The 22,127-nt window shown below is 38.3% G+C and overlaps 1 protein-coding gene across 1 annotated transcript; it reads right to left on the bottom strand.

Moving 5' to 3' along the window:
- Positions 1-566: 566 nt before the first annotated feature.
- On the bottom strand, positions 567-21,412 carry TACR3 (tachykinin receptor 3). The gene is made up of 5 exons (XM_088524049.1): positions 20,937-21,412; positions 11,039-11,227; positions 9,633-9,783; positions 2,251-2,447; positions 567-882 (listed from the first exon to the last, which is right to left on the bottom strand). Exons 1-5 carry the CDS (start codon positions 21,410-21,412, stop codon positions 567-569), a joined length of 1,329 nt encoding a protein of 442 aa, XP_088380175.1.
- Between the last annotated feature and the right edge of the window lie 715 nt (positions 21,413-22,127).

Here is a 22,127-nt window from a genome sequence, read left to right as displayed (position 1 = left end):
TCTGAAATGTGTTGCACGTGTTGCTGCAAGACAGCATTTGAATCAGGGTCTTGTCTCACTAGTTTTTGCCTCATCTCCACAGCAGTCAGTGGGGTTATTGTGGTTTTTAGTGATATAATTGAGATGAAATTTTACTTCTCGAGTCTTACTAACAGTTTGGCAACTTTCTCTAATTAGAACAACAACTTAGCACATAATTGAAAACCTAGAGCCTTTGAACTTAAGATCCTGTCACATACTGTAAGTGAAACATAAAGGCTGCATGTCAGATACTGGTCAGGTGAGATGATGTTTTTTATCCTCTTGACTTGTTTTAAATAATCCCTACAAACATGGTCATGTACAAGATATGACTTTTTCAATCCAGCGCATACAGATGTCTTCAAGTTTCTTTATCTCCAAAGTCCAAAAGTAAGGGATGCCAAGAAAACTCACCATATATATAGCTAGTATTAGTCATTGGGGCGATGTTTGCTTCCCTGTTATATAGATATTTAGTTCCAAGGAGAATAGGACTGTCCTTTGTGCCTAATGCTGCCTTTTTAGCAGCCATCAGCAAGCAATGCTTAGGAATAATCATCTACTGATATGTGTGGTGAACTGATGAGATTTGAGGTTGTAGATATGTTCCTGGAACTGCTGTGTGAAGAGCCATTGAAGCTTGCATCCCGTGGAGCTGCTTTTTTCTTACGGTTGCCATGGGCATTAGCTCCATCGTTAGTGTCGAACACTACTGTCATGCTGGACTCCATCCTGGACACAGCGTACAGGCTGCTCTGCCGCGTGGGATGAAACCTGGCAGCTTTGAGCTCCAGCTCGTCGTAGCTGGACACTTCAATGAAGGGGCACCAGCGAAAGGCCCGCTTGAAGCCAGCCCGGAACCTGGGAAGAAAGGTGCATGGTAAGGAGCTGCTCACACTTTCAGAAAACAGGTATTTTGAGGAGATGTGCAATACTGTACTGACAGGACACTGGTACTCAGCAAATCATTTGGCCCCTAATCCTGTTTGTAGTGAAATCAATGGGAGTAAAGCTTGCATAAAGTCTGAGCAGGCAAAAAGTGAATATTGGATAACAGCCCATTTCTGTTTCTAACATGCATTTTCTGCTTTCTAATGTGGATATTTTCCAGTTGCGTGTTTTCCCTTCTTTTGCCCATGTTCATAAATGGAAGACCGGATTTCATAGACTTGTCTCAACAGAAATCGTTTTAATTTGATCGGTGATGAAATCTGGTCTCATCTTTCAGCTGAAACTTCACAGCACCCTTTTCTTTGACATAGCAACCCAACTTCTAGATTCCAGTATCTGTACTATGTTTCCTCTGTAATAGACACTTAAATTGAAAATTATGCAAAATGCTATAGCAATTAATAACTATTCACATAAGTTAATTGGCAAATTATTTGGTGTTATTAAAAAAATACTCCAGAAAAATATATAAATGGATAAAATGTGTAGGGAATATCTAACAGAAATAGAGCCTTAATGAAGGAAGTTATAAAGAAATGTCTTTAGACTTTATTATTTATCATGTCATCTTCTGACCTCTTCCTCATTTGGGACTTGGTTTTTCTTCCTCTTGAAATAGTGCTCTGAGATACTTAAGTAATATATCCTGATTGGTGTGAGATGACTCGAGTGGCTATTACAGCTGTGTCCAGTGCTACATCCTACATAGGTAACAATATTACATGAACAGACCTGAAAAAAATCCCACTACCAGACTGTAAGTTCCTGCTGCATGGAAGGGAAGCAAACATTCAGTGGTTTTCTTGAGTTAAACTTATAAATTCATGATAAGACTCTCCCTTATACTTCAATCTTGCACAGAGTTCTGAACAAGATGACCTGTAATATATCTCAATTATGTGTAATATAAGTATATCTCAATTATTAGTGTACGGCACTAGTAGTCTATTTTTGGCATATGTCTAGGGATCTGTTTTGAAAGCCCAAGAGTAGGGAGCTGCTTATGGGGTTTTAAATTTTGCGTAGAACCAGGAAGGTCTGGCTTCTGAATGCAGAATTTTGCTCTGAAACTAAGTAAACTGAAGGATTTACTTAAGTATGCATTTGATTCTTTGGGACTAGTTTCAAGTACAAACTTAAAGGAAGATTTTTTTTTTCTGCCTTCTTCCTTAACTGAAGTCTATCAAAGCAGAGTTTCATCCTTTTTGTATCATGCTTAAACTATTTATTTTCTTGTTAAAGTAATACATAATCGACTGTTTCATAACTAACTCTTACCTCTTATTAAGACAGCAGTAGATAATGGGATTGTACATGGTAGAGCTCATGGCAAGCCAAAAGCTGGCCAAGTAGATTTGCTGGATGTATTTCCACCGATTTAATTGTTGATAGATCCCAGTTACTATGAAGTAAATGTGGTATGGCAGCCAGCAGATGGCAAATGTCAGCACAACCACAATCATCATTTTTACCACCTGAAAGAAGGAAGTAGTAATGCCATTTTATAACGTTATCCTTTTTTATTCCTAGCACTATGTCAGCATCAGTTCATCATTTTCTTGCATGATTTTGTTATTTAGCCAAAGCAAAGGTGAGCATTCCTTTATATCATTTTCTTTTCAATCAAAGATTTGTTTCTTGAAAACAAACAAACAAAAATTGCTGGACAGCCTCAACTTTCCTAAATGAAATAGCATAATTTTTTGCATACTTAAATTTGGCTTTCTAATATACTGTATATTATATACACCTACACATAGAATCAGATTATGGGTCTTGCATTTAGATACCATTTTGGATACCATAAAAATGCGTCCTCCATAGCAATTTCAAAATTAATGATAATTTTCTCAAGTAGAGACAAGCACACACACCACACAAGACAGCATATTATAGCTCATGCTGTGGTTCTTATCCATCTGTTTTCTCTTTCCAACCCATGTTAAGTTTCTTGCTGATGGTGATCAATAGCTGTGAGCAGGAACTGTCTTTAAGGTCTGTAAACGCAGGGCACTTCAGTCTAGCCTGGTATAAATCCTGATGAATGAAGTGCCCGTAAAGGGTTAAGCTCAGTTAGGACACAGGCAAAATAAGTGAAACAGAGTAAGTGTGAACTGATTGTCTCTCTCTTCTGCACTGCTATCTTTCACTAAGCAAATCTCCACTGGCATTGTGCATGCCAAACTGCTGAGGATAAAAGAGCCTTAATAGGTTTTTTGTTTGGTGTGCTTAGACTTATGGCACTGACAATAGCGAAGTTCTTCTATTTTCTCTTTGTAATATGTCTGTCCTGCTTATTTTATGAGCTATTACCAATTGTTTTTCATCTGTGCCATGTTGCCTGAAATTCGTTAATGAGTTTGCTCTTGTGTATTAGGAAATATTCCTAAAGCAAGCAAGGTAGATAATTTAGTTCAGTTATGCTTAATCTTTAGCTCTGTTCCTGCCACCATTTGGCTGTGGAGAGCTTTCCAAAACTGCAGCAGGCAATCCAAAATTGCTTCACCAACCTGCATCGGGGTAGCACCAGGCTCCACTGTCATTCTGTGAAGTCTATCCTCACATAGTGAACAGCGTGGCTGGAGGAAAGGGGTGCTCTTCTAGGACTTCTAGTTTTTGTTAAAATGAATTGTACTGAGCCTGTTGGCAACGGGCTGTACAGCCTTTAGAGAAGTCTTGAGGCTAGAGGTGGAATATGGTAGGAAATTGAAGCATTTTATATTTTCATATTCAGCATTTCCTGCTACATTGATCCTGCAGACATTTGCCTATGCCTAACGATATATCCTTTTTAAGAAAAAAAAAGTCTGCCCTTTAAATCATTTCCCTCTTGAATAAGCAATATTCATTAGTGAATGCAACCTAATGAGAACAAAATGCTTTTAAAAGAGCAGAGCGGGTATAGGTTTATTGGAACTGGAGTTTTGTGTTGTGAAACATTTTATTCTGTAAAAGGGAGTGGTGCTAAAAGATTCTGTCTGCAGAACAGAGCAACAAATATATTTTGTTCTGTTCTTTTTCTGCATGAAAAATAGCTTGAAAAAATAGTTTGATTTACGTATGACATGGCGAACAGTTCTTACAAGATTAGGAGTAAAAGATTAACTTTCTAGAGAGAATTAATTGATGTCAGGGGTCTATATCAATATAGAAATATTAGAAATAATAGAAATGTTCTCATTGCAAGACATTGATTTGCCATCAACATCTAGGATTTGAGTCAGGGAATTTATTTCATTTTCAAACTGCTTGGCAGCTCTTCATTGTTTTTCTAAAGCAGCTTTGATATTGCTGCTTCTGCAAGGTCAGGGATTTTGCCTTCCGATCTCATATATACCAGTTTTACACCAAACAACTCTATTAATTTCAGAGTTTTTATTCCTGGATTATGGAGATCTGAGTGGCTCTTGCTTTGAAAACCCATACTCTGTAAGAATGCCTTAATTTGCCCATCTATGGGTGTTATCTATCCGTGAACACAACTCAAGCACGGATATTAGATGCAGCTTAGAAGTAATCTCTGTGAGCTGTAATGTTTCTCTTTCTGCCTTGTGCTCTCTGAGAAGAAACGGGCTACCAAAATAACAGTGCTTGAAGTATTTCCACCGGCATGTTAGCATGCCATCAGTAGATCCACTTTCCAGCCCTGGGAGCAAATATGTACACCCTTGCGCACTAAGCACCAGAGAGAACAGGACATCATTTTGTCTCTTTTTTTTCCCCACAACACTGGGGTAAACCACAGTCTGTGTTTTGCAACAACACTGGGATTTCAAGGTAATTCTACTGGCATTAGTACAGGGATTGGACTGTTCTCCGAGATATCAAATGCTGTGGTTTCTCATGCAGTCTTTACAAGCTCAGGGATTTTCTATGATCTTTTAGCCTGTAGCAAGGATATATTCCTAATATGTGGAATAGATGGAGGTTTTGAAGGTGAGAGAATCGGAAGGCTTTCAAGTACAGGAAGGCTTTCAATCAAATAGCACACATGCCAGTTGCAGCACTCCAAATTTTTTCCCCTCTTATGCCCATCTTTCATCCATTCTTCTTTTGTGTTAAAGCAGCTACTTTTCAATTCAGTTTGCATAGCTCCTTCATACACAGAGAAAATGAAGGTTGTCCGGGCTTGTATAAAGTGGTTTAGCATTAGATTGCTGTCCTACAAATATGGAAATGTTGTTTTTGCCTCTCCCTCAAAATCAAAGCAGTTCTGAGATTTTTGTTGAACAGACTTAGCTACTGCCATTTTTAAATTATACTTTTTCTGATGTAGGTTGGCTGGCTGTATTTTCCTTATGCATTGAGATATGGTCTGTGTTGGCACATCTGAGCAAGTGCTTGTCTGGTTCATGTTATCAGTAAAATTGACCTAGTCTCAGTAATCACTAGTCTTGCTGCAAAAAAATTTTGTTCTTGATCATGCTTTAACATATCCATCGATGTTACTTTACCAAATATATTTAGAGTGCAGTTATTTCTTTAGCTTTTGACTTAAAAGAGGCAAAGCGCTGAGAAAAACATCTGTACCACTAGGGCAATAATGATGTCTCCCGAACCACAGTGTTAACCCTCTGACTTGCTTCTTTTCACATTCCAGTAGGATTAGTACAGTGTAAACTAATGACAACAGTTTATCTGTCTCTCAAGTAGGAAAGAGGTTTTTTTATGGTGATTTCTAATGAGAAAATGAAACATTAATTTTGGAAATAATATTTTAGGAGCTAACGATCCTAAAATGACTGATTCAGTAAGGAGAATAACTATAATGTAAAGTATATGACACTTGAGTGGTTAGGAGACTGTAGTGATATCCTAGCATCATGTGTATACATCTATTTTATTTCTCACGGGAATAAACTACCAGCTGCATGTATTTGCACAAGCTAAATAGCTATAAAATGACTATGGTCTAAACCTCTCAGCAAAAGCTTGCTCTTTAATTCCAACCATAGAGCAATTCTGAAAACAGGCACCGTAAGTAGGTGGAGAGAAAAAGTCCTCCCTAATAAAAAATAAATGTAACAATAGAAAATATTTCAAGGTACCACATTTACTTCTAATCTTGAAATAGGGTGTGAGAATTCAGTAACATATAGGAAGTCCAAACTATTACCAAGGAAGAGAAGTAACTAGAGTTTGTATAGTTTGCAAGAAGGGCTGAATCACTTCCTAAATGAAGAAATCTAAGATGTGAAATACATGCACATGTATTGTTTATGTATCCATCACCTATAGAGTTGCTAAATGGGATCGTAACTGAAATTGAAACCAGGCAATCTTTACCAGGTTCAGGATGAATTTGCTCTTTAGATCTGAAAATGCTTCTGAAAATTCCTTCTTCCTGGATTGCTTTTTTTTCTTTTCTTTGTCCTTGACACATTTTACTTAGACAACCTCATTAAAACTACTATTTAGGACTTGTCCCATCTCATTAATACCAAAGTGCTAAAATTGATTTTGTTTCTAAAGGAGTTTCAAAAGTGTAAGCTGTCTAACCTCAGAGGAGATTGACTTCAAAAATCTGAAATTGTAAGAATAGTTTTTTAGAAGGGGAAGAAAGGTAAAGAGCTGATTAATTTTAATCATTAAAACTATCATTGTTTTGGTTGTTTTTGTTACTGACTGGCCACAATGTACATCTGAGTTGCATTGCTCTGTGAAAAAGCAACATAGAACAATCTTTCCTGTGTATATTATTTAGAAATGTTGAGTTGAGATGCTCTTTTTCTATTTTTTTTAACATTGGTTTTTAACTCTTCAAGACTTCACCGGGTTATTTCTGTTTATCTACTATAAACTTCACATACATTAATTTGGGGTCATTTTTTGAAGTTTCACTTGGCTGTTCTGACCCTGACTTGGAAAACTGGTTGTCCTGTTTCCTTACTAAGTTCAGCTTTTCACACTATGTGGTATTTGAAGTTCATATTCAGTGGTGTCAAAGGTGTTAAATTATTTCACTTTGCTATTATTTGAGGTTGCTTTCAGAATAATTTAGGGTGCATTGGTGGGCCACATATAACAAGTGATGAGAATATCAGACTGTTTGCTTCCTCAAGCTTTAAAACATTTTATTGGAAGACATGGTTTCTTTGAAAGGTCCAAAATGAACTGTTCACTAACTGGCAGCATTAAACACCGTTCCAAGCAATCCTAATCAAACATCCTTTGCCATGCAAATTGTTGCATAATATGCAACATACAGCTTGCTATTAGCTATTTCCCATTCATTTATAAGTGGAATCAGCTACACTTTCCTTATGGTTAGATATCTGTAAGATAAATAGCAAGAACAACAAATCATTTGTTCGCTTTAATGAAGGAAAAGCGGTCACTTGGCAGTTATAAGAGACAGAATGAATGATAGCTTAATTTGGATTCTAATCTCTTTATCTTCATGAATGACTAGTTATGAAACATCTTTCCAAATACCAGATATTGCACGAATCCTGTCTGAGAGCACAGCAGTGGAACTGAAGAGCTGTCATGTGTCTCTGCTGATAAAGTCACTGGTGCAGTTACAATATATCTGCACATAATTTAATCCCCATGTTGCACCTATTGAAGCCAGAGCCCTGGAATAGGCTGCCCAGAGAGGCTGTGGAGTCTCCTTCCCTGGAGATCTCCAAAACCCACCCGGATGCCACCCTGTGCAGGTGTCTCTGCCTGGAGCATGGGGTTGGACTAGATGATCTCTAGAGGTCCCTTCCAACCTCAACCGTTCTGGGATTCTGGGGTGTATTTCACTACCATTTAAAATCGTTTAATGAAGGACGTTATTCCTTGTCTCTTGCATATATTTGGAGTTTGAAAGAATTGTTGTTTTCAAAGGCTTTGCGTAGGCCCTTCATAGCATACAGTGAATACAGCTAGTTTCGTTAAACATAGCTGTTCGTTTTACTTCGTCTTTGTGATAAAGGGTGCTGCAATCTTCGACTCTCCTAGTTCTGCAAGTTATTGCTGTTAATAATTTTCCTTCCGCACTTTCTTTTGCAAACTGTTACACAGTGATTTCTCACATTGTTTTTACAGCTAGGCCGGAGGCACTGTCCACAGAGTATTTCTGTCTTTTTTTTTTTATGGTTCAAAGGCAATACTGGAAATAGCATCATTAATTGACCAAACTTCTCACTTGCATTCTGTAGAAAAGGTCATTTTGTACCCTCAAAATAAGTTTTTGGTAAGTGGCAAGATGCATGGCAGATACTTTGATGGTAATGTTGAGGATTTGAAAGCTGATCTTTTGAAATGCTTGCAGCATTTCTGGAAATGATTCTGGTAGTTCAACGCTGGGCGTAGTATGTAAACGAAACTGGTTAGTTTTCCAGGGTGATTTGTCATGATCTTGAAGCTGATGTTCCAAATAATCTTTGAAATATTACAAGGCAATAGAGGGGACAATACCAGTCAATATATTTTGCTTCCTTAAGAGAGGATGTCACTTTTTCTACTAACAGCTATGTAAAGACCAAAACAAATAACCCATCTGGTGCCATGGGAGAAATTGCACATCACATGGTAACCCTGCCTAAGTGCATCTACCATTCTGACGACTGAACCATGGCATAGAGTGCTTTGCATTTTTTTCTAATGCGTCTGAAGGTGTATGAATGAGAAAATATCCTAATACTACCTTCCATATATTCTCTGCCATAACCACTCTTCCTGTGTAGTGCTGAGGTAAAACCACTTTTATATTCCTGGAAAATGACCTGAAAGTCAGGTGCAGTGACTTGAAAGAAATGGGGGCATCAATGTTTCCCATTATTTATAGAAGATCTCCTATCAGCTCTGGTGTGGGTTTGTAGCAAGACCAGGGTATGGAAGTGTCCTGCCAAATGCATTCACTGTGCCAGGCAGAGAAACTGAGCAATTGAACATGTGCAGTTAGTCTGTGCGTGGGTGCTGTAGGTACAAATCTGAAAACTTAAACTTGTTTTAGTATGAAAATTATCAGAAATAATACAATAGGCTTGCTTATTATTCTGTATTTTGATATTTTAAAGATGGTTTTCCTGCACAGTTAAGAGAAAGCTTTAAAGAAAAGGTTCTTCAATCAATGAAACTATCATTACATAAGCATCTACTTTAATAGATTAGGCAATACTTACAATGAAAGAAAATTCCTGGGAAAAATAGTTTGATGTTTTTCACACTGAAACTGGTTTTGATTTTAAACATAAATTATTCATTAACAACAGGCTGATCAGAACTCATCTCAAAGATTTCTCATCCTTAATCTACTGAAAATTACAATAAGATTCATTTTTTTCAGTAGGATGAGAATCTGTTTCAAGAGGAGCTTTTAATACTTTGAAAGCCCACTATTCAAAGCACATTTTTATTTCTGTGAAGGCAAAATCATGTGGACTTAGTTTTCAAATATCAGATATACTGCTTGCATTCATAGGTGGATTAAAAAGTTAAAATCCAAATATCGCGCTTATTAAAAAGAATGTTGAAGTTAGGAAAAAAAAAAAAAAAAGCTAGTGAATATAAAATACAACTTGTCAAACAGTGTTTTTATTGGAGTAGATCTCTTATTACTATTGTTTCAAATGACATTGTGTTTCTGAAAGAAAATACTGCTGTATTTTGCAGCCTAATTACATGTGATGTTAGCAGGATTCCCTTAGTGAGCTTTAATGGAACAGTACCTTTCTCTTAGCTTTGAGCTGCTCATGGTATTTGTCAGATGTGTCGCCTGGGATTTCTCCTCCCCAGAGCGTAATTCCCACTATGCTGTACGTGATGCCCATGACAAGCAGTGGAAAGCAGTAGACCAGTATGATCACAATGACATGATACCTGTAATGAAAAAGCATTAAGCTATTAAGTGCTTTTGAAGGAGCTGCTCAAAAGGAACGTGCTATTAGAAGTCAGTAGTGCTGCTGTAACACGAAGTATCTTCTATATTCATTTGTTAGTCCGTGAATGGGTAACTGGGGTTGCCTTTGCCTGGAACTGTGCCCAACTCAACAAGCTGTCCAGCTGGCTTACTGCTTTCACTGCCTTCTTGGAAAAGTCTCTCAGGGAACTGCAATTTTTTTTATATTGAAATGCAAGCACTTATGGGCTTTCTAGTTTTGATTCTGAACTTGTACTGGCATAACTTAAGAATAACTCCATCAAAATCGGTTAGCTGCAGAATAAGTGCATAACTAGCTGAATCCCTTGGAGTGCTACACAGCCAAGTATGTTAGGGGCAAGCTGGGATTTGAGCTTTAGTCTAGACCATAAATTAAATAGGAAAAACAATAATAGTGTATTTTTACAAAAGCACTGATGAGCATCATGTGTTACTTAATGTAAAATATGCTTTCTCATATAGCAAGTCCCTTGTCTATCTCCATTCCTCTCTGCTGAAGTTTTTGGGGAAAAAAAAGCTACTGATTTTCTTTCTGCTAGTTGCTGGTTAAATGGCAACTTCAGATGATATTCCAGTGAACAGTCAGGGAAGAATCCCCCAACCCTCATTAAGAATGATTTGACTGCCCTCAAAAGAAATATGGATGGCTCCTATGTGGTTGTCCAATTTTTCAGCCTTGAATACAGAACTCATCTTTAATGCCAACAAAGACATGAAAGGGCAAGTAATTAATTCTATGGCTAAGTAACCACTTGTCCTTTTTCTGCCCGAGGGACAAGCAGGGTATATTCAGTTTAATTGATAGCTATTCTGCACTTCCAGGAAGTGGAACTGGGTCAAAGAGAAAGGGGAAATGCTTGTTTTTTTAGTTAGGATGATCTGAAAGTTTGCCTTAGACTCCATGTTCTGTCCCCCTTTCTGAACACATGTGCTTTGTATGCAAGTAACTGTCTTAACTGAGGCCATGGTGGTAAACATGCAGCATGGGGCAGAAAACATACATAGAAGTTGAAAAGAATGAAAAGTCAAGTTCCACTTATCCACTTATCATTTAAATGCACTGTCTTCCTAGTCTAGCTAGTCTGCTCTACGTTTCTGAAGAGTCAAGTTTTTGCGTGATACTCTACAGCTTTTGCCAAGAACATCGCAAATGTAGACATCGTCATGCACAAGTTTAAAAGAACAAAAGCTTACGTAAAATGGTGTTTTGGACCACCTGGCCATGCTACATAGCAAAGAGTTCTCCCAGGCATCACCTTGGTTATGGAGTAGAGGCACTGGGGAAAGGCCAGCAGGATAGCCAAAATCCATATGCTTCCAATGACCACCTTAGTAGCAGTTGCAGAGAGCCTGGGCTTCAGGGGATCAGTGATGGCCATGTACCTGTAAAGGAAAACACAAACCTATGCAAGATAAACCTTCAGTGATAAGCCTATATCTATAGGCAACCAAAAGGGTTGAGTGAGGGATATAGACAGATTTCTCATCCTGTAGCTTGTTGATTCAGTTGTGCTCTTTGTTTAGCTCCTGTGAAGGAAGTAGTGGAAGAGGAGAGGCTCACTGCATATTATCTTAAAGTTATAGGACACCTGGTTAACTGCGGAATATCAGTGTCACAACTCTTTCTCAAGAAGCTACTTAATCTGGTCACAGAAGAATCTGATTCAAAAGTAACAACATAGCTGCATCTTCATTTGCTCTGCTATATAATACAGAGTGTGTCCCTAATGAGAAAAATAACAGCCATTCTGTTAGGATTATTAGTCATCTCTGCAATAGCTACAGAAGCCTGAAAAGCACTCATGCCTTTTGGGAAGTAGACATAGGTTGACTTCAGGCTGCTGCTGTGTACACAGAGATGAGCCTTCCCTCTGGTTATGTAGGAGGCTTTAGAGCGCCAAGAGAAATAGATACACAAAGCTTGAAAGCATTTCATGTGCTCTCTGTTTGTAGGTAGGATAGCATTGTTTTTGATTCACCTTAACTGTCTTGGTGAACTGTGTATTTTGAACGTGCAAAAAAGAAGACAGTAAAAAGGTTACTCTCAGTCATTACAATTGTAAAAGTGTGATAAAAAGAGCAATAGGAGGCACCAAGGGAGGCAGTAAAAGAAAAGCAAGTCCTGTTTTTCGTTTTTTCATCCCTGTGTATATTACAAATACTAAATTAACACATTTTTCACTAACTTTCCTGTTCATTCCATTTTGTTGTATTGATCAAGGATCAAATCTTACTCTCACTGTGGTGGCTCGATTTCAAGATTGGACTTCTAATGCTTTCTCACTCCAGTGGGAACTCCTAATAATGCCCCAGATGCATTTTTTTTTCTCCACAAAGTGAAGATTCTTATCTAACGTGTATGAACTTGAAAGGATTAACTCATTATGCTTATATATCACAGCAAGGAAGAACTATTATTACCCTATCTAATATAAACACTAGCACTTGGGAGATAATTATAAGATGGAGTATGCATTTTTAGAAATTCAGTCATGTAAATATGTGCGTTTAGAGATTCAAGTTAAGCCAACACCTGCAAGAATGTGAATTATTTGATTCAGTGTTTGCACCATGTTCTGAACGTGTGTGTTTTTCTGTAAAGAATTTAAAGATAGCACTTCTGTTTCATCACCAGAATCACTGACGTAATTTTGTTTGCTGTTACCAGGTTGCATCTGACTGACCTCTTGTATTCTGCTTTGGCTTATCTTAAAATTTGTCCCCTGCTAACTGCTGCTCAAGTCAGTGAGTCTTTCCATTGCACTTGATGAGTGTTCACTTCGACTGCAAGACAGAGTGGCTGGTGTAGCATGGTGTGCTCATTTGAATAACACTGATAAACACTTTAAGCAGGTGCTTTAACAGTGGAATAATTATACAGCGATTGCTTGCATTGATTTCTTGTACTCTGTTTGTTACAGCTTACAAGTAACTTAAGAGACTAATAGCTGGTAAGTAATACAGAGAATTCCTAAGTTTGTGTGTTATGGTCCTGAAAAATGTTCTTGGAGACACAGGATCAAGCTATGAATCTCACTTGTAAGCATTGGTTTATGATGCTGAGATCATAGGTTCTTAATATATTCTCACCTGTAAAAAAAAAAAAAAAAAAAAAAAAAAGCAGGAGAGAAAAGAAAAAAATTACCTTCCTATTTCAAATGTATAGGCTTAAGTCATCTTAGCACATATTCTAAAAATGTGAAAGAACTAGTAAATACCAGTTGCCTATCTTATGTACCTCAAAATTTCATGAAATGGGAAATGTGCCTAAAATAGGCTAGACCATGTTTTCTGGGGAATTCAGCTTGGTCCATTTAAAGCTAAGAGTGTGTTCAGAGACTGGAAAGAAAAAAGTAAAGATAAGTTCCAATTTATCTTTTGTAAAACGTAATTCGGCTAATAGAGACATGAAATTCATGTCTTTAATACATGTGTAGGATGTTCTTAAAACAATGCCTCACTCAAAATTGAATCGTACCAATACCCATCTGGAGACACAGTTGGGAACACAGTTGGAGCCCCTTAATCATCTCGAGTGTTTTGTTTCACCTGATGACAGGGTGTTTATGAATTCAAATGGGGGGATGGAGTGGGGAGAATCAATTCATCCCCAAACTGTAAAAGGAAGTTGGTGCTTGACAGAGGAAGAGACTGAGGGAAAATTGTAATGGTTGCATATAAGAGGCTCGTCAACAGCAGAAGCAAGAGTGTACTTCATTTCTGACTACACAGATGCTGTTGTTTCTACAAAACAGAAGCTGGGTTGTTTCCTACAGTTGCATTTGGAATAAGCTGATAATTAAGAAACTTGGATGAGGAAAATGCTCTGATTCCCTGCACCTGATTTAAAGCTTTAGTTATAGAAAGTCTTTATAAAGTGTCTCAGTAACATAGATACAGTAGATGAAAAGAGATGGAATGAACTGTGCTATTTTAGAGGGATTTTTTAATTGAGGAAAACCAAGTATTTTAATTTCTGTGCTGTATTCATTCATTGATTCTGTCTGCAGAAGTGTGACTATGGACATATTGGTAGGATTCACTCTGACGGATTTGTGGCTGGAAGGATCTGCAGTGAGTGAGGTTGTGATTATGCAGTGGTCGTTTTAAAGCATAAATGGACATATAGCCATATGATAGGTGAATGCAAACAAGCATATTGTGTATTGTGTATTGTATCCTAAAAGTGTTAATTGAACTTGATTCACTCAGGGGCACATGTGCTGCTCTTGGGGATTGGCAGATCTGCCTTGAGCACTGCAACTTTTTTTTTCTCCTTTCTTTTAGATCAGGACTAAACTATGCATGTGTCCATGGCCTTGCTTTTGGGTACCTATTACTAGAAATGGAACAGGGAACCTGGGATTTCTCAGTATGGCAGAGTTCTCATAGCAGTGCCGTCTCTTGAGCAACTTGTTGGTAATGAGCTAGATGTTAATAAACCTTTAACTGATTTGCAGTAGTATATGCCATAACTGCAAATAGGCACAGAAATGGGATGTCTGATTACCTCATGCTTATCTGACTTCCCTTGGCAGAAGGTCTCTCTTTATGTGAGTTTATAATTGGGAAGTTTTTGCTTTGGTGTCTAAAATTGATTTAGAGACTAAAATTTTGATACCTCATTTTAAAGCTTTCGGCTCAGTCTGTTAGAACAGTTAAGATAAGCGTAATACAATATATCCAGTCTGAATAAGCCAGATGTGGAGTGCACTTAAATTGTTGTCCTGCTTGTAGAATGGTGGGCTGCATTTATTTGGAAATTAACTTTATTTCTGGTAAACACAAATCTCGTAGAGAGTACAAGTTTGGCTGTTAGCTAATGGATCAGACATATAGACAATAATATTCAAGAACAAAAAGAAACAAGTATCCTAAACTGTATCTCTGATAAAATACTGCAGGTTGCATTACATAGTAAACAACTAATTTATCTTTTAATAGTATTCGTTAAGCTAAAAATGAAGGTACTGAGGAAATGTATTTAAGGCTAGCTAAGACACTATATAAAGTGAACTTAACTTCTGAACATGTAACTTGAACTTGTCAAATGTTGTTTCCTGCCTTAGACAGAAAGACTTGGGTGTTGGCATAGACAGAAAGACTTGGGGGTTGGCATTGTTGTAAATTTTGCTTATGCTCCTGGGGAACTTGGCCGAGTAGCCTCATTTTCTTCACTGCGTCTTTTGTAAGCAGCTTGTTAAATAGAAGATTTTTTTAGTGCAAAACAAAAGGAAAGAATTATTTGTTATGCCATTTATTCCCAAACTGAGCCTGGTATCAGCAACGTAACTCTGACATGAATTCTGACAGATGCAATTCTGTCTCTGACGGCTCATTCTAAGTTTATGCCACAGCAAGAATCGGATTCCTTCTAGCAGATGAAACCTTTTAGCCATTGGATCAAAATGATCTCCATCCAAATGCTGTTTCACTTATCTCTCTCTCTCTTTTCTTTCTTGCTCTCCTTCTTAGATTGAAAGAGAATTGGTAGCCCATGAAAATCATGTCAGGCCCTCAGGTCATATGGTTGACTTACAAATGACATTTCAAGATAGAATTCTTCACATCTTGCATTTTGATTCTTTTTGATCCCTTGAGGCCCTCCTGTTGAACTTTCTCTCCAAATTGTGAAGACTAACATTTTTGTAGAGGGAAACCTGCATACTTGAATCCAGAAATATCATGTGGTTCGTGTTAAAATATAACCATTGAACACAGGAGTAGGATGAAGACATTTCTCATTTGAATTCTATGTTGCTTGACAAAATAGTAGTATTTTAAAGTGTATATTTTTGACCATGTTTTTTTCTTCCTGATCTTTAATGACCAAAGTTGATACAATATTATTAAATAATCCACTAGAGGGGAAAAGAGCTGTATTGAACGTTAGTTTTGGGGTATGACAGGGTTTTTTTGTGTACAGTTACATGACAGAGAGGCAAATAAAACTAAAAATAAAGCACTCTATATCTAAGCCTGCTAAGCATTTTTGAAGCGCTTGTTTCCCCTACACCTTGCCCTATACTTTTTGAGCACACAGAATAGATAGCATGCAGGCTGTTAACTCCCAATTCAGATAATGTTATTCTACAGCAAAGGTGCTGGTAGATTTAGCAGTATTATTGGTTTTGAAATGTTTATGGCACCTGAAGGCCTTGAGCCATTTGTCCCAGGAATAGAAACTCATGCAGAGGCAGATGCCAAAATGCATCCTGCTGGAAAGAGGACACATTTTACTATGTGCAAACGGCTTTCTTCAGAATTTGAGTAGCAGATTCCTTTTAAGAGCTTGTGGCACTGCATTGTGATAATAACCAGTCTGACAGCGTATGCTTAAAGAGTTTGAAGAGCCTAAATCATCATTTGAGTATCTGAACATGTACACATGACAAATTTAGGTTTCATTTGATAAACTGGATCATGTGTTTATGCCATGGGAGTATGTTCTTTTACAGCTTATATTTTACTACTTAAATTTAAGTATAAGGAATAGAAGAGTCCCTAACAACCATCAGTAAATGAATAATGACTGTGAAAAATGGAAAACTAACCGATGTTTATGTGAACTTCTGTATACATACTAGAAGTCTCAAAAATAAGGTGGGAAACTAACACTACAAGTTTTAGCTATGGATATTTGTGTAATAAACATACCAGAAACTGTTGGAGGAGTGCAACCAGTGGGACAGTGTTAAGTTTCCTATGAAAGTGAGAGTAAATCATGCCAGAGGAATAATAAAACTGAATGTTAAAGATAGCTTAAAATCAAGTCAGATAAAACAAAAGTTTGACAGACAATACAGAATTTTATGGTTTGAAATTGCAGACATGACTAGGAAAAAATAACCTTTAGAATTATATATCTAACTGTGTGGCAACCATAATGGTGAACTGCCAAGAGAAATGAGAAAAGCTGTGAGGGCGCATAGTGCAATGCTAATAGAAAATATCAATGACTTTTTATCACCAAGCATAAAAAGCATAAATGCATAACATCCATTTCAGACAATATTAACTGCTTCATGGAGCAGTTACTGTAAGGAGTAGCCCCCAAGCAGAGAAGCAGCTCTTGAGTTAATCTTAAACAGTGTTCAGGGTCTGACGTAAATGACATTGTTCTGAGAATAATGATTAGAGTGCAGTTGAGTTTAATATCTCTGTAGAAATAATAAAAGACACATTTTTTAAAAGGAACTTGTATAGTAGTATCTAATTTAAAAAAGGGATGTAGATAAGTAAATTTGTTAAAAAGAAAAGAGATCGGCAGCTCAAAAGAAGCTGAGACACGGTGACTGTACTGTTATGACTCAATCTTATTCTGTGACATGAAAAGTTTATATTTGTCTAGTATTTTGTTAGAGAAGATTGAATTGATTTTAATTCGTGCTCAACAGAGTGAGTTCAAGGGTGCTGGGAAAAAGAAGGTAGGACCCACAGATCTTGGGTTTTCTTTCTGAATCTTCTGCAGATTTTTTGTTTCTTTGACTTCATTGCAAACTTTCAAAAAAAAAAAATCCATCAAGCTTGTATGTTTTGAACATTCATCACCAACCTGAGGCTATGCCATCATATTTGAAAAAACGGTCTGGGATAACAGAAATGAGAGTGCTAATATACCTGCCTCTTAGCTCTAATATTAATAGTCTTATTGCTCTTGAAAATACAGTTGCAGACCAAGTTCTGCGGAATAAACACATTATCGGAAGCTTTATAATGACTCTGTTGAACTGAGAATTTAACAGTTCTGCACCTTTCTTTGAGGTGAGGACAAATGGCATTTCCTTTTACTAGAAGGACCAGAAAAAAAATGAAGTTATTGACATTGTATTGGGACTTTGGGGCATGATCATATCTTAATTTAGAAAAAGTGACTTTAATAGTCTTCTGATTTGTAGTTAATTGTGTTGGCATATTTAAGGCTCACTGATGCAACAAATTGTAACATTTCAGAGTTTGCATCAACATAATCAGGTTTCTCAGATATATGAGGAAAATTCCCTGAATAAATGAAAGTAGTATGTAACAATTGGAATCCCTTTAACACCGGATTTATTTTCTCATTCTTACATTTCAGTAGTTTTGACTCTGCAAGTAGCTGAAGCGAAAAATAGGCTGGGATTGTTGTGGAGTAGAGGGCTAGGGATAGGTGGCCGAATCTGATCTGTAAAAATGGTTGTCAATTTTGTATTTTTAAGAGTGTGTCCCTGTAAAGAGCTTGATGAAGCATAGTGAGTACTGGAAGCAGCGTAACTGAGCAGAAGCTGCTGAAGGTGAGCAAGTGCCCCTGAAGCAGAGGGAGCAGTGCTAACCCTGTGCTGCTTCTAGCGCTTGAGTTGGCCTTGTCACAGCCAGCACGTGCCATCTCTGCAGCACACTGTGGAGTAGGCAACTTGCATCTTCCAAGCAGCCTGTTGGAAGAGAAGCAGAAGGCAGGAGAAAAAGACTTCTGAGAAAAGGTGGTTGGAAATGTGAATAATCCCCCATAAATTTGAGATGGTGTTCAGTGGCCAGGTAGACACTAAGTAGGGCAGTAATCTTGGATACTTGGATGTTCAGCTGTAGAGCTAGCACCTTCCACTGCCAGAAGTGGTCTGCTCTGAGGAACAGAAGCCCATGGTGCTCACAGCGTGTACATTGTGGCCTCTAGAAACCTGTGCACAGTTGGACATGAAAAGAACTTGTGCTGCCCCTGACTCTGCTCAGTGAGGACTGGGTCACAGTGACTCATTCAGACTTGGCACATGTCGGTATGGTCTAAAAATGACCAGCAGAGCATCCTCTGACACATTTTTAGTGAGTTGCAACCCATGACCTTTTAGTATTTGAATTGTAACAGTTTCTATGGCAAAGCCATCTTATTTGATCCTGTCTCAATAGCTTAGTCCTAGTTTGCAGTATTGGGCCTTTTTTAGTTATGAACATGAACATGTAAGGTTGACCTTAAGAAGTGGTTAAAGATACAGAACACATCTAGTCTGATATTATATATAAAATAAAAGGAATGGCAATCTGAATCAGGAAACATTGACGGAATGTTCTTCTGTTTATTTTAAATTATGCTTGTTAGTATTGCAGAGAAGCTACTTACAAGTTCCCTTTGGCATTTTTCACTGTGCTCCCTCCAGGAAAGATTTTGTGGTCTTTGTCTGGGGGCAGGTGTAGCAAGTGTGGTGGGATGCGATTCCTTCCGGAGATTTTGAGGTGAGAATTATCACGAGTGGGAGTAACAGCAGTAATTGATTCACTACCAAACACCAGGGTTTCTTATTGTCAAACCAAGGATAATATTTCAAGTACATTTATATATGACCATAGCAGTTGAAGCAGTTGGTGTGGAACAGAGCTGTTTAGCTCTAGAAATGCATCCTTCTCCTTCTCAGGAAATGGTATAATATAAAACAACTTTGCCTTTGTTTCCAGTTTCCTAGAATGTTTAGAAACTTTCCAGGTAGTACACACTAATCTGTGGGTGATTTTTGTCAGAAAAACCAAAACCTCACTCAGAACATCATAGCAACCGACTGGCTAATGGCAAGGACCACTGCAACAATAGCAGCTACATCCTCAGCATCTGCTAAAAACCTTTTTTCTTTCTGAAAATGTCAAACTAGGCAAGAATCTTGAGCTAAACCAGACTTCGCACCTGAAGAAATTTTTGCCTGGTTTAAGATATGGCTTTGCACTGCCTCCTCATTTATTTATGTGAATGAACATCAGCAGCAGAAGAGGGCTTGATTCTCATCCTGTCCTCGACTATCCCAGGAGCAGCAATGTAGAAGAGCTGTTAAGAATCTCATTTCCTCTTTCATTTCTAGCTTTACAGCAGAGAAATTCATCTGGCTGAGATGTCACCTAGAATGTCAAAATAATATTAGCAACTAGTAGCGCTAAGAGAAGAGCATTTTTATGACTATGTCCGCAGCACAGAGAAAGGCATAACAGCATATTTCCCAACCTTTGCACCTGGAAACAAGATATTTATGAAGTTTCAGGAAATGATTCGAATCTCATAAAAGTTCTGACTACCACTGCCTGAAAGTGCTGCAGCACTGCCAAGTCATTTCAGGCAAGATATATAACATGATTTTAACATCTAGAAAGGAGTTTTGTGGGTAATTTAAGTGCATTTCTAAAAAGCAAAAAGACTTGAATATAAAGCAGTCTTATTCTGAATGAAATTCAGGAATTGCTCGGATATCTGAAGCATGTGGGAAATCCATTTTAGTACAGCATGCATGAAAATAATGATAAAGAAGGAAAATTTGCTAGGGGAGAGCCACAGCAACTTCTGACAAAGATGGTCATCAAAGCGTCTCTGTTGGAAGCCTGACAGCAGTGTCTGTCCCTTGCTCTGTGGAGGCTGGAGCTGTCCTGGTCCATTATTGTCAGCAGCACAACGGTAAAGCTTGCCCCTGCTTTGTTTTCTTTCAGTCACAAAGACTGTTTTCTGACAGTAATTAGAAAAAATAAACAGTACGAAACGTTATAATGCCTGTTCTTACCACACCTCTGTGTGTGCACAGATGGTAATGTAAATAGTCCCCTTAGTTAAAGTCAGGAGAAACAAAGCAGCTCAGAACTGTCTATAGGAAGAGCAATTAAAAACAGTTTGAAGTGGTTTCTGAGAAGGAGAAAAATGCTTTTGCCAGCTGCCAAAGCACAGAGGAGGGAATTTGAAATGCTCTTGCTAAATGTGTGCTCTCTAACTCCTCAGCAGTATGAACTAGATGACATCAGTGGAGGAACAGATCATTTTGGCAGGTGAGGAAAGCAACACTGAGGAATGACTCCTCTCACAGAATTGGAATTCAAAGATAGGAGCACAGAGAGCAGCTGAAGTGAAACAGAGGGGTGTGTAAAAGAAAGCAAGAGTAAAACCAGTGAAAGATTGAAGGAGAGAGACAGACCAAATACATGAATAAAAAAAAATGTTAGGGAGAGATTTTAAAAGAAGCAGACAAGAACACATGAACTGTTGAGGGCTATGCATCTCCTCTGCCTCTCCTCACTTATTGTGCATTCTCTGATTTTATTTATTTATTTATTTATAACAGAGAATCTGACCCCAAAGCTTCCTGTCCTTTCTCACCTGTCCACTGCAATCGCCGTCATGGAGTAGATGCTGGCAAAGACAGCTGTGATAGGGAAGAAGTTGTGGAAGCGGCAGTAAGCCTCTCCAAAGTACCACTCGCTATGCAGTGCATAGACGAAGTTGATGACAGTATTGAAAGCAGCCATAGAGGCATCTGAGAAGGCCAGGTTCACCAAGAAGTAGTTGGTCACTGTCCTCATACGCTTGTGAGCTAGAATGATCCAGATGACGATGAGATTTCCAAAGACAGCCACTGCCACCACCCCACCGTATGCCAGAGACCACAGGGCAATGCGCCAAGAGGGTTGCACAAACTGGTTGGAGAAGTTGGCTGCTGAGGATGCTGCAGGGGGAGAAGCACTCGCAGCTAGAGCTCCCTGTGCCTGTCCCCAGAGATCACCCGGCTCGGCCAGGCTCACATCCCACCAGCCGCTTGCGTTGGTGCTCCCGTTGGCTGCAGGGACAGAAGTCATCTTGGATGCTCCTCTCTTCTGGGGATAAAAAGTGTCCCCCCTTCCTTTTTTTAACCCTCCAAAATGCCCTCCAACAGATAAGGAAAACAAGACAAAACAAAAAGCAAACAAAAATACGTTAGCACAGACCAGCGTGCGGTGAAGGAGGGAGCTATCTGAAAAAGCTTTGACTATGCTGTTCAAACCCTGAGAAATGTTACTCTGGCTGGATCAGGAAAGCTACTGCTTCTGCGTCGATGAAAGTCCCTTTGCTCTTCTGTAGAGCCTGCTCTTGCTTTTGGTTTCGCTGAAGGGGATCGGGAGCCAAGGCATGTTTTATAGGCTTGCAAGTCGCCAGCGTCATGCAGGGAGTGGAGCGATGAGCCCCATCGGCTGGTAAGATAACACCTCTTCCTCTCCCCTCTCCCGCCTCCCCTTTGTTCCACTCATTGTCAGCAGCGGCGCTTTGAGGAGCTGTGCAGAGAGCCACCAGGAAAATGCATTCTCCACTCTTTTCTTTTTGGCAGATGGGTGTTTTTTTATTTTGCTTTTCTTAAGTTTCATTCTTGGGCTTCCTTTTTAAATGGCCCTTTTGCCCTGATTTTGCAGGACTAATTAAATGGCTTAGCTGAATATTTATGTCTGAGACTGCTTTTTTATTAAAGCTGTTTTGAAATGCAATTATTCAGATCTTCTTTTTTGCTACCTTTTTTTTTTTTTTTTTTTTTTTTTTTTC

The sequence above is a fragment of the Tinamus guttatus genome, unplaced genomic scaffold, assembly GCF_059628265.1.
Source record: "Tinamus guttatus ecotype Peru unplaced genomic scaffold, ASM5962826v1 Tinamus_guttatus_pri_ptg000202l, whole genome shotgun sequence".
In the NCBI taxonomy this organism is placed as follows: domain Eukaryota; kingdom Metazoa; phylum Chordata; class Aves; order Tinamiformes; family Tinamidae; genus Tinamus; species Tinamus guttatus.
Note: the sequence above shows the minus strand (reverse complement) of the source record. Positions and strands in the feature narration are given on the sequence as shown.

Coding starts and splice junctions, on each gene's coding strand:
- TACR3 (XM_088524049.1), bottom strand. CDS start 21,412: ATGACTTCTGTCCCTGCAGCCAACGGGAGCACCAACGCAAGCGGCTGG. Junction 11,228..20,936: donor ACGGCGATTGCAGTGGACAG/GTGAGAAAGGAC, acceptor TTTCCTTTACAG/GTACATGGCCATCACTGATC. Junction 2,448..9,632: donor AGCTCAAAGCTAAGAGAAAG/GTACTGTTCCAT, acceptor TCCTTCTTTCAG/GTGGTAAAAATGATGATTGT.